General features: G+C 32.6%; 2 protein-coding genes across 4 annotated transcripts; one reads left to right on the forward strand and one right to left on the reverse strand.

Moving 5' to 3' along the window:
• Positions 1–3,773: 3,773 nt before the first annotated feature.
• On the reverse strand, positions 3,774–4,986 carry LOC139853329 (protein FAR1-RELATED SEQUENCE 5-like). Its single transcript, XM_071842705.1, has 2 exons — positions 4,978–4,986; positions 3,774–4,922 (listed from the first exon to the last, which is right to left on the reverse strand). Exons 1-2 carry the CDS (start codon positions 4,984–4,986, stop codon positions 3,774–3,776), a joined length of 1,158 nt encoding a protein of 385 aa, XP_071698806.1.
• A 5,145-nt stretch (positions 4,987–10,131) lies between these two features.
• On the forward strand, positions 10,132–13,735 carry LOC139886144 (zinc finger protein CONSTANS-LIKE 9-like). 3 transcript variants are annotated; one of them, XM_071869888.1, is made up of 5 exons: positions 10,132–10,238; positions 11,019–11,665; positions 11,915–12,121; positions 12,221–12,519; positions 13,181–13,735. In XM_071869888.1, exons 2-5 carry the CDS (start codon positions 11,099–11,101, stop codon positions 13,308–13,310), a joined length of 1,203 nt encoding a protein of 400 aa, XP_071725989.1. In that variant the 5' UTR covers positions 10,132–10,238; positions 11,019–11,098; the 3' UTR covers positions 13,311–13,735. The 3 variants fall into 3 exon arrangements, with proteins under 3 accessions (XP_071725989.1, XP_071725991.1, XP_071725990.1); XM_071869890.1 differs by having other exon boundaries at positions 13,347–13,735; XM_071869889.1 differs by having other exon boundaries at positions 10,138–10,170; positions 11,087–11,665.
• Positions 13,736–16,891: the final 3,156 nt, after the last annotated feature.

Here is a 16,891-nt window from a genome sequence, read left to right on the forward strand (position 1 = left end):
CAATAACTGATAAATCCTATATCTCCGTAAGCTATAATAATATACACTTGCTAATTTCAAAGTGCCCCAGGACTAAACATTAAATAGTACTATCCTCTGTATTCAAGGATAATATTCAACTATCAAATTAATATGCAAATAAGCCAACTCCATGAAAGCATAATAAATCAATTTAATTATCAAATACACAGTGGAATAACCTGATGCAAGTCTCAAAACATAATGTATCAAATTTGGTTTACAACCACAACTACAGCACTGTATCAAAAAATGATGTGAATGTTCCAACCACAACAAAAACTACAGCACCGTATATAAAAAAAATTGGAGCCTGCACTAATCGAACAACATATAGTCTTCCGAAAATTCTGGATAACCATTTAAATCCATTAGGGTGCTTTCAAAATTAATATAACTTGTATCCTCCACTTCACCACTCCATTGAGATGTACCGACAGAACTTGGATTGTGACTCCGAGATGATTCAACAAGCTCAAATTTTGAAGGCTCTCGTGCGGTAGAAGTTACCCTCTTTTTCCTTTTTGATTTTGGAGGTCTCCCTTTCGAGCGTTGTGATGACCCGGAAATTTTGACTAAATTTAAACTTAATCTTTGTATGATTAACATTTCTGACACGATAAGCAAAGTCTGTAAAACTGAATCTCAAAATTTTTGAAATACCTTCGGTTGTTTTCGACGATTCGCGAACAATTATATGTAAACAGATACATATATACTATAACATGAAAAGGTAACAATGTATTAATTGTTTGATACCGTACATTAAACTTATTGGTTTAAATATCTATTTGAATATATATGATAAGTTGAGATATTTATTATTAAAATTTATTTATAAATAACTTCCAATGTGTATTTAAAAATTGATTTATGTATATTAAAAAGATATATACATATATATAATAAACGATAGTAACATTCGTTTATTGATTCGATTGATATTTAGATAAGTTAAATAAAGCGTTTAAGATGAACCAGTAAAACACTAATTTGCTACAGTGTTTTCCAATTTGCCACATTACTCAAAATGCTACAGTGTTTTCGAAAATCACTATTTGCTACAGTGAAATTAACTTTGCTACAGTGAATTGCTACAGTAAAAATTGACTTTGCTACAGTAACTTTGCTACAGTGGTATATTTTATGGATAACTTAAGGCTATATTTTGACAAAGGTACGTGTCACGAAACGTAAAATGCAAGTTTTCTCAGCGTACGAAAGGACATTCGAAAAACCAGAACCGGGACATAAGTCGAGTGATGACGTACGACTTATCGGAACAAAAATTACAAGTCAACTATGCACGTGAATTTAATATAATATATAATTAATTATTTAAATTATATATATTATATTAATAATTAATTATGTCGACGAGCTAAATTACAAAACAATGTGAGCTGTCCCTGGTCCTCATGCGAGTCGCATGGCCAGAAGGCCATTTCCATGCGAGTCGCATGACTCCAGATTTCAGGCCAAGTGCTATAAATTCTCGAGTTTTGGCCAGATAAATCACACACATATTATTTTTACTCCGTATTTATTTATTTTATTATTATTATTATTATTATTATTATTATTAATAATAATAAGATTATTATTAATCTTATTATTTTTATTATTAGTGTTATTATTTTTGCGATACAAAAATAATAATGTACATAAAATATTACGACGGAGTGCTGTCCAAGTAATTTTCAAAATGAGTTTTCGAGCAAGCTAGAGCTAAAGAAATTATGGGTTATTGCCAAGGAGGTTATGGGTAATGTTCGGGGGTATTTTTTTGTGAATAAAACCTCGTGTTTATCATCTCCGATGCGTCTACGTGCTTTCCTGCAATATTGTATATCAATATTAAACAGTGAGTTCATATGATCCCTTTTTCAAATTATATTTTTGGGCTGAGAATACATGCGCAGTTTTATAAACTGTTTTACTAAATGGATACAAATACTAAAACTGATTTTGTGTGAGTTTCATTACTCCCTTTTTATATATATTTTTGGGACTGAGAATACATGCGCTGTTTTACTAAATGGATACAAATACTAAAACTGATTTTGTGTGAGTTTCATAAGATCCCTTTTACTCCCTACATTTTTGGGTTGAGAAAACATGCAAATGCTTTATTAACCGATATACAATATTTATATGCATGAGTTTCATTGATCCCTTTTTAATTGCTTTTTGCAATATATTTTTGGGCTGAGAATACATGCACTTTATTTTAAACGCAATGGATACAAGTACATACTAAATTCTACACTGAGTTTGAACCGAAAATCCCTTAGCTTTGGTAACTAGTAACTGCTAGTTATAAGAACTGGTGGGCGCGAGTAGTAGTATATGGATCCATAGGGCTTGACATCCCCGTCCGAGCTAGAGCACTAGCCTTTTAACGGACGTATGCTATTTGAGAAGCGTACACGTTGGTTTGCGTGTATTATTAAGATGATTATACAAAGGGTACAAATTATATAAACGTTAAAGTTTAGTTACCAGGGTGCTCAATTTCGTAGAATATTTTGATAAACGTTTCTGGATGAAACAACTGAAATCTTGTGATCCACCTTTTATGTAAAACCTATTGATAAAAGTTTTGAATAAAACAACTGAACTTTTGTAAATCCACATTGATATACGGATTATGTGTAATATTAAAACTATGAACTCACCAACCTTTGTGTTGACACTTGAAGCATGTTTATTCTCAGGTTTCTAGAAGTCTTCCGCTGTTTGCTTATATGTTAGACAAGCTATGTGCATGGAGTCATACATGGCATATTTTTCAAGGAAATGTTGCATTCACCAAATCATCACCATGTATCTTATTTTGACTGTACTGTCAACGGAAGTACTATTGTAAACTATTATTTACAGTGATTGTCTATATGTAGAAATCATCAGATGTTAAAAACCTTTGATTTAAATATTCATTTATGGTGTGCCTTTTCAAAAGAATGCAATGTTTACAAAACGTATCATATAGAGGTCAAATACCTCGCAATGAAATCAATGAATGACGTATTGTCCATATGGATTTGGAGCGATCGTCACAAGCGTTGAATCATCGGGTCAAATAATATATCGTGTTCATTCACAAGTTTACCAAGCATCAAAGTAGCATATTATTTCTTATATTCAGGCCATACTTTATACTTTGAAACCAACTCATTAGCCAAGTTAACAAAACTTTCACAACCATCATTTTGAGACAATTCATCAGGGTTCAAAGATAATGTATCAATCCTCCAATGTGGATGAACAAGCTCCAAAGAAAGGGTTGTTCCTTGCAAGCTTTCTATCACGTGAGCACATGGAAGTCCCATAGTTTTCGTAAAATGACTGGTGCATGAAGTCTTTGTACCTATAAAAGTACATAAATAATAAAGTTTAATAATATCAATGTATAATGTATAATATACTGCCATTACCATATACATCAATTTATAATATATAATAATACCTTTTTTTAATAGTAGGTATTGCTTGTAGATCTCCTTCAAAGCAAATTTAGATACATTGAACATGAGCTCTCGAAACATAGGCAAGTGGCAGTCACGAGGAATCTGAATTTTTTCACTTGCTAGTTTCACTTTAATCTCATGAAACTCGTGTTCGATTGCTAGACATATTTTATCTTTCACTTCTTTCAAATCACCGGTAGAAACTTGCAAATACATTTTGAGTTTGGCGTGAGCACCTTCAGCTCTTGAGGATGTACGGTTACCAAAATGCAAATACTTTTCGGTCTAAGCACTAACAAATTTTTCTTTCCAAGGTAACCATATGTTCGTTATGTAATCAATTGCTTCCTTTTTGACTTCATACGATAACTTGAATTCCCACCAATTATTTAAAAAGATAGCTTCTGTTATTGAATATATCACATTCTTCCAACTAGACATAAATATGTCAAACTCCGCTTCACGTTTAAAATGCTTCTTGCAATTCGCTAAAACGTTCTTTTCAATATGCCAAACACATAAAAGATTTGTAGCTGCTGGAAATACCTTACTTATGGCATTCATTAGTGCTAGCTCTCTATCTGTCATAATCACAGACGGTTGATTCTCGCTTCCTAGAATCTTCTTAAACGCATTTAGTGCCCAAATATAACTTTCTTCATCTTCCCTTTCAAGAAAAGCAAATCCAGAGTAAAACGAGGTATTGAAACATGAAACTCCAATGATATCAAGTAGAGGCATGTGATATCTATTAATTTTGTAGGTACAATCCATCACAAAGGTGTCGGAAAAGGTTTTGGCCAGTTTAATTGATAAAGGGTGTGCAAAAAAGAAACTCGTTATATGCCCTTGTTCATCATATAAAATATCGTACCAAAAACCACCTACTTGAAGCTCTTCAAATAAGGCATCAACCATTGACCTATTTCCTAAATTCTCCCTACGAACTTTTGCATTAAAGTTGTAAATAGTTCTAGAGTTAGCCGGGAGATTTGGGTCTCGTTGGCGTAAAGAACAAAGGATTTGTCTAGGGGGTATTCCAGATTTGGTCATATCTTTAACACTTTCTATGCAATCAGCTGGCAATCGACGGAATAATGAATGTCCAGAAATATCAGAAGATTGCTCATGGTTATGTTTCATGCATTTTGTTCTAAATATCCACATACCATCCCATCCTTTTCGTCCTTCTATTTTAAAGGGACAATCAATCAAACGAGTCACAGTGCTCCGTTTTCTTGTTTCTCCACCATCGTTTCTATCTCGATAGGAACCGCCCCGATCACACTTTAGAAGTACAAATGTATCCTTTTTAGAGTTACAAATAGATAGTCCAAAACCTTTATTAAAATAAAATGCTCGCACACTCTTTACTAACTCATCACGCGATTGAAACTTAGAACTCTCAAGATACAACTTTTCATCATCATTGACCTGCTGAGTTAAAATTAAATTGAACAGAAGTATCAATCTAATAAATTAAACGAACAGAAGCCATATTTGTGTCTACTGAACATACACTTTGGGTCAAAATTAAAATCACAAGGTCAAAAAAATACACTAGACTAAAGTTAATAGTAGTAGCAAACAATGACAACACAACACAACAACTAACTTGAAATATACAACTAATCAGTGGTAGTAAAGTAATGTAAAATTAGGCAAAGCACAAACAAAGTGATGCCAGATTACATTGCATCAGATTATAACTTACTAAATTAACAATATGAAAATCAAAGTGATAGCAAAGCACTACAAACAAGCTTAGACTCAAATTAAAGGTTTTAGTGAAAGTCTAACTCATCAACTAATTGATTGGAGTAGAAAATAAATGAAAAATTCAACAATATCATCAAATAAATAAATACCTGGGTGTTCATAATAGAGTGAGTGTAGATGTAATCTTCAATTTTATTATGAAAATAAACGATTAGGGATGTTGTTACTGATTTGGTAGATGAAAAAAGTGGAAAAGATAGACAAAGGGTAATGAGAATTGAAGAACTTTGAATAGTTAATGCACGCCTTTAATAATTACTCCGTAATTTACAAGGGTATTTTGGGAAAGAGGTTTAAAATGTGGTGGAAGGAGTAAAATTGATGGGGGAAATATCAACTCCCTGATCGAATACATATTTAAAAATTATACTAAAACTAATATTACGGAGTAAATAATATTAAATGGACCCACTTAGCTACATGAATAGAATAATTCAAAAGGGGAGTACTTTACTGAATGGTGGGGGCAAAAAGCACAAAAAAGGTTTTATTTCCTTGTGAATAATAAATAAAATATACGGAGTAATATATATATTTAAATAAAATATAGAAATCATATTGAAGGATGGATAAGATTCTTAAATGTATATTTTAGCAGATATATTTCCAGCACCGAGACAAAAGTATTTAATTGCATTATCAGTCCTTTACATTCGTCAATTTACATTTCAGCCATCTTTTCCAAAATGTTTGTTTCGGGATAGTAATTTATAAAGTTCATATCGAGTGATTTTGGTCATTTTCGTTGTACTTCATTTTGGAACGACAATTGGCCAATGGCGACTCCACTTGGAGTCAAGTGGGGTCAAAGGACCCCATTAAATAAATTTTATTATGTATAAAATAATATTAAAACTGTATAGGACACCACTAAATTTATAGATAGGACCCCATATATTTTAAGAATTAGTGATTTGTATGGAAGTAAATGGCCATTTTTATGAAAAAAATTTAGAAAGTACCACTCAAATTGGATAGGACCCCATTGAATTGACATCCTAGAATCGCCACTGCAATTGGCTCAGGGACTTCACGCTTAAAAACAGATTCAATCGGCTTTTCTACCTGGAAACTGATCCTAATGCTGTGGTACTGATCCTAATGCTGTGGTAAGTAGCAAAGTCATGCTTGATGGGTCTGATTATGTAACAAACTGGAGTTGGGCTCGATCTCCAACTGGTCGGGCGATCGAGGAGTTGGACGGGCTGAAAAGGCTGCTGCAGGGGGTGGTACTCGACGAAACAAAACCTGATTCATGGTGCTGGTTGTATAACAACAATGGGGCATTCAAGACAAAAATCCTTAGTGACTTACTTGATGAAAAAATGCTAAGTATACCTCATTCTTTTTCGAGCACTATACGTAATAGTTTGGTACCCAAAAAGGTTGAGGTGTTCATGTGGAGAGTTCGAAAGGATAGAATACCGGTTTTAACGGAGTTAGATAGGAGGGGTATTGACTTACATTCGGTACGTTGTCCACTTTGTGACAATGGTATCGAAACAATGCAACACTCTCTCTTATCTTGCGAATTGGTTTGTGAAATTTGGAAGAAATTGTATGGTTGGTGGAAGATTCCTTGGCGGCTCAATTCAAATACACTCGAGATATTTGATGGCACTTCGGGAGTGGTTCGGACCTTGGTAAAGAGATTTGGCAAGCGGTTTCGTGGACGTGCTGCTACTTAATATGAAAAAACCGGAACAAGAAGGTATTCAAAAACAAGTGTTGGAGTGTACCGGCTGCAATTAGTGACATTCAAGTGAAGAGCTTCGAATGGATCGAGAAAAGGTGCAACGTGAAGAAAATCGATTGGCATAATTGGTTACATAATCCGCGTATCTACTTAGTTTAGCTTCTTACTTTTGTGTCATATATGTACATAACTTTAATGTAGATCACGTGTTGCCGACTCGGCACCTAGCTACGTAGAGTTGCGGCATTGTAGGTAACAAACTTCGTGTATTGCCTTGCTTGCTGACCGTAATGGTCTCTAGTATAGGCCTTTTTCGAGTTATATATATAAATTGTTGCTTTTCAAAAAAAATAATAATAATAATTACAGCTAAATAAGATTATGTTATTCACATTCTGACTATGATGAACACGTAATTTGTATAGCTAATAGAAAACACTTCGTTGGAGTCTCGCCTTCTATTACGCGTCTTTAGTATTTTTATTTTGATTTTGTTTTTTACTTGATTTGATTTCTTTCTTTAAAACTTGGTGCTATTTTGATGTATGATCTTTATCATCTTTTGAGCCTTTGCGGGTTTCAATAATAATGTAATTCTAGGCTGATCCGGGATCAATGCGATTAAATGGTCATAGACATACATAAGATACTAAAGAAAATATGTGATTAAATGGCCATTCAAAATCAACGGAATTGAAGAAAATATGTGATTAAATATGTGATTAAATGGCCATTAAAAAATACCAAATGATAAAAAAACTATTATTTTTGTGTTATTTAATATTCATTTTAAATAGTTGTGAATTACTTGAAATCAAGAGTTATTAAATTATACTACTTAATAACGGAATTGAAGAGTGTGAAATGCATACCCGCAAGAGTTAACTTGATATTGTTAAGAAAAAACGAGTTACGCATATTGCTTTCCTTTTGGAATATCCGGACAACATGGATTTGCACTCTGAAATTTGATTTGTGATTTCATTGCCAAAACACAATTGTCGTTCTTGAATTATCATGTACGGATTTCGTGAACTTGACAACTGTGTGAAAATGTTTCATATATAAAGTATTTGCATGACTAATGATCCCTCTAAATATTGATTTGTGATTTCATTGTCAAAAAACAATTGCCGTTCTTGAATTATCCTATAAAGAATTCGTGAACTTTACAATTGGGTTAAAATACTTCATACACAAAGTATTTACATGACTCAACGGATTTCAATAATCTCGACCCTATTTAATAGCATATCTGATGAACAATTCTTCTTTAGAATTTATCATAATTTATGCGTAATGAAAAACACTTGAGCTTCATACTTATAGAGGTGTTTTTTTACTTTAAATAACAAAAGCATTCCAACTAGTTATTTAATCTAGCATAAAGAATAAAAGATGTAAAGATGATAAAAAATTCGGAATAATCTTTATCCAATTCAAACACGGAAATAGAGTTCAATTGTCACAATTAATTCGAACGTTGTTAATATGATGTTTTGCTTTGTAAGATAACAAATAAATAAATAAATGCTGTTTTTAACCATGTAACATCAATTGCATGACAATATGACATTATATGGAGTAGAATGTAGTTTTTTATTGAGATAGATGCGGGGAGGTTTATGCATAGTTCATACTGTAGTTCTTACGGAGATAGACGCAAGTATGGAGTTTATTCGTTTTTTGGTGTCTAGATGGCTAATACACTATTTGCAATCTCGGTCTCTTAGCAAGTGGTATGGTTCATGTCTTCCCAAGTGCAACAAATGTTATGGCTCATCTTCAGTTCACGTATAGATGACATGTGTTTGGTCCAAGTAATGTTAGTTGCATAGCTAGTTTTATATTCCGTTCAATGTTTTTGGCTAGTGTTTGGTCCAAGTAATGTTAGTTGCATAGCTAGTTTCATATTGCGTTCAATGTTTTTGGCTAGTGTTTTGCCAAGCTATCTATGCTTCGGCTTCAATGTCTTGTAATTCCAATTAAGGCCTTTTCATCTTTTTGATGAAAAGGTATTCTCTTTTCATTTAGTTTATTTCTCGTTTTTTGCAAAAAAAAAAAAAAAAAAAAAAAAAAAAAAAACAATGCAAGAGTGTTCTTTGATTTGATTTTCGATTTTCTTTGTTTATTTAGTTCGATTTGTTTGTTTTTATAAATTTTGGTGGCATAACGGGAAAACGAAACCGAATTCAATTACAAAATCGAAACTGGAAACCGAATTCGGTTCCATTTTCGATTAAAACTGAAAAATCCGAGAAGTCATAATTGTTAGGTTCCTGGAATGAGTTGATTGTGTTTCAAGCATTATATGAAGAGTTCTATAGATGTGGGCTATATACAGAACCCCTAGGCTTCGTAGCTCATTGCTTCTAACCACTAATATATAACGCTGTTCAAGAGAGTTGTGAAATAAAAGTTAAAGTTGACTATTCGACTAATGCTCTCTACACATTCATATCATATTCATGCACATTCATGTGATCTTCAAACTTCATCATAAAAGGACCTAACAATAACTTAACAAAATTATTCATGGTTTTAAATTGAACTTTTGATTTTAAAATTGATTTTTCGTCTATATATTAATAATTTAATATATTATTATTATTTTAAATTCGTTTAACGGTATAATTGAAATTGAAAAAGAAAACCGAATTCAAAAATGAAAACTGAATTGAAACAGAACTGAAATCTGCTGAATTTAAATTCAATTTGTATCTTTTTTGTTTTCATTATGTTCAATTTTAAATTAATCAGTTTGAAATTAAATCTTGAACACCCTTAGTACAATAGATTGTTAAAATTTAAGATATTTTTGTTAAGAAGTAGTCATTGATACACATGGGATTGTTAAGTAAACTATAATAAAGTAGGTAACCTAGGTAACCAACATACTATTAAAGATGAAGACTAGTAGAATCATGTAGTAGTATCTTTAAAGGACTAAAGTTGCAATTGACCAAAATATTTGATAAGAAGGCCTAATTTTTTCAATGTCATGAAAATGACAAGGTCCCACCTTTCCAACCCACCCAAAAGCTCTTATTTCTTTTGTTTTCTTTATGCACTTTTTGCCATTTTTCTTTTGTAAAATTTTGTGTTGTCAGATAACTTACTCAGCAACAGTAAACAAAATCCAGAATCATTGCCTACCTTCTAATTGCCTACAACACACATCCAAAGAAACCAAGAAACTCCAGAAAGGTCTGATCTTTAATTAGGGTTCTTCAAATCCTGCAACAAAAGCAAATCTACTTGAGTTAAAACCCTTGGTAAGCTTTCTGGGTTTTGTTTGTTTGCTTTATAGAATATAAAAATGGGGTTCTTTTTGTATTTCTTGATCTATAAGTTGTGGGTTTGATTATTTGATTTAATTTGTTACTTTTATTGTATAAAAATCCTAAAAATATGAACTTTTTTCGTTGGTTTGGTTACTTGTGTTGATCTATCTGTAATCTGGGTTAAATTTTCATTTTGAATTTGATTCTTTCAAGTTTGACTTTTGTTTGACTTTTTCTTGTTTATGTCGGTTTTCATAGTGTTCACACTGTTTAGTTGGATTTATTTTTGCACCTGTGAAGCTTTTTGTTATCACTGGTATAGCTTGCTTGTAGCACTTTTATATGATTTGTTGTGCATATAATATAATGATTACTATTACTTCAGTCCTTGCTGTATAAACTATGTAGAGTAATTGATGTCTATACTGCAGTCTTGTTTTCTTGATAATTATGAACTTTTGTGCTCGGAGTTTTAAATGCTTAAACACCCTTTTGGGTTTGAGTCCAATCCCTTTGGAATCTTTAAAATTCTTTGGATTAAGATTCCAATTGTCTTAAAAAGATGTTTTTTTCAGTTATCAATATACAATATATTCGACATATAGTATATGTTATCGAATTGCTTCGGAAACTTGTTTATTTGGACCCTTTCTGGTACCTTGGATCATATTCTAACTGAATATAGTATGTGTTTTTGGCACACAAAGAAAAAATAAAAAAAAATCCAACTTTATGATTATTTTCTCATTTATCATTTATTTGCTGATTCAGGTTCCAAAGAACAAATTAGACGTTGTTTTGGGAAGAGATTATAATCTTGGTTTTTTTTTATTAAATAGGTTTTTGAGAAAATGGGCTACCAATGTGATCATTGTGGGGAGGCAAGATCGATGGTGTACTGTCGATCAGATGCAGCATACTTGTGTTTGTCGTGTGATCGTCATGTTCATTCTGCAAATGCATTAGCCAAACGCCATTCAAGAACGCTCGTTTGTGATCGTTGCAATTCACAACCTGCATCGGTTAGATGCATAGACGAAAAAGTATCTCTTTGTCAGAATTGCGATTGGGCGGGTCATAACGGTTCAAGCACACACAGTAAACAAACATTAGATTGCTATTCGGGCTGCCCATCAGCTGTAGAACTTTCTTATATTTGGTCGTTTATGTCAGAATCGAATTTTGCTAATGGTTCTAATTGTGAGCAAGAAATGGGTTCAATGAGCATTACTGATAATGGCCAAGCGCCATCTATGAGCAATAATAACGATCGAGATTTACCTATTACGGGTGAAGTGAATGGCTTGAAAAGTGGAAATAACTCAAATGTTTCGACGGGCCCTTCAAGTGTTCGAGTGGATAGTAGGCCACATAATGGAGTTCAACAAGTTGGGCCTGTAAATTCTTCTGCATCCAAGGTATATTGTCTAGGGTTTATGCTAATTTGGTCTTATAATAAATTCAAGATAATAGCTTTACAGTCCAATATTAACATTTAAGAACAGAGTCAATTTGGGTAAATGACTAAATGGTAAGGAGTTGTTATAAAAACCAAAGTCAATGTAAACTTACACATCTATCTCCAACTTTAAGGAGTTGTTACAACATTCAATCACCCCTTAATTGTGTATCTTTTTATAATGTCTTTACATGTCGTTTACATGTAGATATCACATTCAAGGACAAAGGATCCGGAACCATTTGTTGATGATGATGATGGATTTTATGTTGACTTTAGTATGGATGAAGTTGACTTAAGCATTGAGAATTATGAAGAGATGTTTGGTGTAGGACATAACGATCCCACACATCTTTTTGCAAAAGATGGAATCGACAGTCTGTTTGGTGATGCTGTTTCTTTATATGCTGCCAAGGTATTACACAATTTTCTATTCATTTACTTATCTTTAATACGATTATATTTGTGTTTGCAAAATGTCATTGTAATGTATTTTCTGTTGTATTATGAGTAGGAGTCTTCAACTGGTCAAGCAAAGTCAGCACAACAGGCATGCAGTAACGGAGCATCAGCTGACTCATTAATTAGCTGCAAAACGGAACCCGCCCGTTACGGAAGGCAACACTCGAACATTTCGTTCTCGAGTCTAACAGGGGAGAGTAGTGGTGGTGAATATCAAGATTGTGGTGCTTCTTCGATGCTTCTCATGGGCGAGCCACCGTGGGGCCCACCCGGTCTTGATCCAAGTATGACACCTTCTGGTAGTAGAAGTGATGCTGTTCTCCGTTATAAGGAAAAAAAGAAGATGCGAAAGTGAGTATTTACTTGTAAATTATAAAGTTGTGTGCACTAGAGATGGCAAATTGGGCAGGTTGGGTAACGGTCAGAACTATTTTTATTAAAAAAGCATTTATCAGTTGTACTAATTAGTAAGTTAACTTTAATTATCAGATTATATATATTTTTCAGTAATATTTGAAGAAATGATTAGTTATAATATTACTTTTAAAGGTTTTATGCATTATACTCTTTCAGAGACTTTCGACCCATTTGACCCGTTTCCTCTAGAGTTATATTATCTATTTTATCTTAGATGTTAGAGATGGGATTTTAACCTAAATCATTCCATTCATAAGTAAACCACACTTTTTCTTCGGTTTAAATTATTGAGAATCATTATGGGTATGGGTTTTTATGGTCATGGGAATTGATTTGCAAACTCACCAACCTTGCTGGGTTTAGAGTACGCCTAAATTGGTGGGTTTGATACCTATTTGGCTATTTGTAATAGTAAACCCTTCAACCAAACACATCAATTAGAAATCAAACACACCCTAAGATCCTCCAAAATAAGCTTTCACACACACTTTTAACTAAGCTATAAGTTTTCCAAATAAGCTTTTCCCTTAGCATGGCCCAAAAAAGAAAAATTGATTTATATCAAACTCTAAAAGATACATGTTTGTCTTGATAGATTTGATAAGAGAGTACGGTATGCTACACGAAAGGCACGGGCTGATGTAAGAAAGCGTGTGAAAGGGCGGTTTGTGAAGGCTGGTGATGCGTATGATTATGACCCAATGAGTCAAACCCGAAGCTTCTAAGTCCTAAAAGTCTTCACATTTATTTATTTATCATAGGAATAAGTAATGCGAGCAATATCAAAGATTCATAAGATCATCTGTTTACATGTTCACTCCGGACTCAAGAACTACAAGATTCGTCATGACATCATCAACCCTCGGGCTAAACAAGTCTGTTTTTGTTTCTCATATTCATCATGAAATGATGAGTTTTTTCGGTCAAAAGAACACGGGTTGATGGTCATGGTGGTTTCAGAGCATCGAAAGATTTATAAATCATTGATCTTTACTGCATAATTTGCATGTATGTATGTATCTGCATAAGCAAATTTGGATGGATGAGTAGATTAAAATGGAGATAGAATAATTTCTGATATTTGTTGTCTTGTAAAGATTTGAAAGATGTAAATTGCAGTTGAATTAGGGTTTTGAATCGAATAAATTTATGTAGCATGTTTTTGTAGTTTCAATCTCTTCTTTTGTGGTTGCTCTCTTCTGTTACTTTTAACTTTAAAATTTATTTTGTTTTATTTTATCTTATGTACCTATGGAGTAATAATAACAAAATATATATATCGTGCCAAATTTTAGACATTTAAGCAAGTGAATATTAAGAATTTCACATTAATTTTTTTTATTCAACATCAACATTTTTTCAAGTAGACCACTTGACTTTTATTTTGCAACCTTTTCAATATTATGTGGATTCACGTGTACGACATGACATGTTCGGGCACATGAAAGTTCACTCACAGCGTTACATGTCAATGTCATGGGCCATAAGGCCCACTTAAGTATTCAAGATATTTGGGCTTTTCCACATCATTAATGCGGTCAATTTTTGTATGTTTATGTTTGGTACTTTTCTTTCGATGAAATTATATCGAAGATATTATTTCGCAACATAAAAAAAATGAATTTGATAAAATTAGTTACGTAGAGATAATAAACGATAGGACGTAACCTGTTTAAAGAAATCAAATTATTATTAATATAATCATTTAGGATGAATATCGTTAATTTTTTGTCAACGAGTATCAACCAACACTTGTTTTTGGTGAGTAATAGTCTATAAAAACACGAGGAGTTAACATATTTCTATCACCTCCTAAGGCTCTAACATAAAATGGATCTCTTTTCAGCTTATTATTACTACAAATGTGTCTTGTCTTATACATACAACTATAAATAAATACAGCACTAGATTACATATCGAACTCGGGCTTTTATCGACTACTTGGTCTTCTTTATTGATTTTCTTTTTTCTCACGGATTATATTTATATACAATAAGACTAGGACCAAACAAATAAAACTGAACATTTTAAACTTCTATTATACAACTTATATTGAATTGAATGAATATATTGAATTGAATTGAATATTGATTGCAATATCTCCTCGCGATACACCTATTCTCGATAGTAGCTTAGTAGTTGAAAGATATGCAACATATAACATGAAATGAGGTTTATAATTCAAACCTAGCTCATGTTCTTGCGTTTTATTCTCCTATATTAACAGAGGTGTCTTTGACCACAGGCAAGATAAACAATCGCCTAGGGCTCAAAAATTTAGAAGGGTCCAAAATTTTGATTATGTAAATATTTTTCTCAATATATTTAATTAAATCAAATAAAAAATTATCAATTAAAGTTGAAATACTATGTTTTTAATAGTTAAATACAATGTAATGTAAATAAATAGATAAATTGGAGTATTACTTTTTTATGCATAGTAAACAAATTTAACGTATATGTGGGCTCATTTTATTTTCGTCTAGGGCCTTTAAATTTTTGAGACGACCCTGCATATTAAATGTGAGACAAATCAAAGATGTAAGGGAGTCATTTTATTTTCTTTATAGTTTGATACAAAGGGCAAAACCGTAAATCCTCGTTCGTCTCCGTGTAAATTAAAGGAAAGTGCAAGTCAAAAACTAATTAACTTATATCATCAAACCTCAACGCAGGGATGGCATCGGGTCGGGTTTGGTTGGGTATAGGCAATACCAAACCCAAACCCGATTAAGAAACTCACTCCCAAACCCGGTACCATACCCGGCGGGTAACCATTAACTAATTAACCGACGGGTAACGGATTTCCCCATGGATAATCGGGTAACCATTTAATTCAAATCAAATTAAATTAAATGTTAAAGAATTTACAAACTACATTACTAACTGAGATTAAAATGTTAAAGAATTAAATGTTAAAGAATCTTGTTGTGCAGCTTGTTCATAGTAGCATTCAAGGATTAATCTCAGTTACATGTCTGTACTCGGATGTAATGTATGCATGTTTTTCTTGTCCATTTTGGTGGGTCTTATGAAGTGGGCTAGTAGGATATAAGCCCAGGTTAGTATTTATTTGTAACTTTCAATGTAATATATAGAATAAACTTATCGGGTATATGGGTCGGGCATACGGGTCGGGTATATGAGTTTTCATTTAAAACCAAACCCGAACCCGAACCCGCGAAAAAAAGTAAACATTTACCCATACCCGACTCTAAACCCGTATACCCGAACCAAACCCGGACCAATAATATCGGGTTTCGGGTTTACCTATCGAGTACGGGTATTTTTGCCATCCCTACCTCAACGAACCACTAATACCCGGATTTAGAATTTGAAACAATGGATTGAATTGGAAAAATAGAGAGAAGCAAAAGAAATTTTAGGGGAAAAAGACTATGGCGACCTTGTGGGTTGAATTGGAAAAGAAAGGGGCGTGGAAAATAAAATCCGCATAACGTACTTTTTTACAACTGTTATAGTGCATGCAATGTTAGTTGTGTATTACTATTTATAATTTCTTTGTTTTAGTATAGGGCTTAAAATAAAATGCTACATACATTTTTTTTCATATTTATGAATATAATAATAATAATAATAATAATAATAATAATAATAATAATAATAATAATAATAATAATAATAATAATAATAATAATAATATAATATTAAACAAAGTTTTATTTTAACAAAATTGTGTAGGTCCAAAGAATCTTTAAATTAGTTATCTTTATTTTTCATTCTAAAAGAACCACGAATTGGAATTAGTGATCATCATCCTCGAGACAAATGTGAATTAAAATTAAAAACTTCTCTACAGACTAGAGCAAAATTATAATAATTTATAATAAAGATTGGACAAAATGAACGGTTAGTCCCTGTAGTTTACATCAAAAGAAGTCATTGATTTTTTTTCTTCCGAAAAGCTAATATTATTATAAACTCACGCAAGGAGCGTGCCAAAATGCACCAAACCGAGCTAGGAGCGAGCCAAGAAAACAACAGTTACATGATACAAACAAACTATGGAGACAAAAAGACGCCTAAATATTACAACACCAAATGAAGTCATTGGTCCTTGATCTTTTTTTCCGGAGTGGTTGGTTCATGTGATTAACAAAATGGACATGGGTGGTCCATGTGATTTTTTTTTTTTATCGGCGTGGATAATCCCTGGTAGGGTATTAGAACTAACCAACGTACTATTTTACTTTGGTTGAAAATATGTCGTAGATATATATGTACTACGGAGTTTGGAAAGCCTTTTTTCTGAACGGCTCAAATATTATTAAAAAGCTAGCAAGAC

This window comes from Rutidosis leptorrhynchoides, chromosome 1 (assembly GCF_046630445.1).
Source record: "Rutidosis leptorrhynchoides isolate AG116_Rl617_1_P2 chromosome 1, CSIRO_AGI_Rlap_v1, whole genome shotgun sequence".
In the NCBI taxonomy this organism is placed as follows: Eukaryota; Viridiplantae; Streptophyta; class Magnoliopsida; order Asterales; family Asteraceae; genus Rutidosis; species Rutidosis leptorrhynchoides.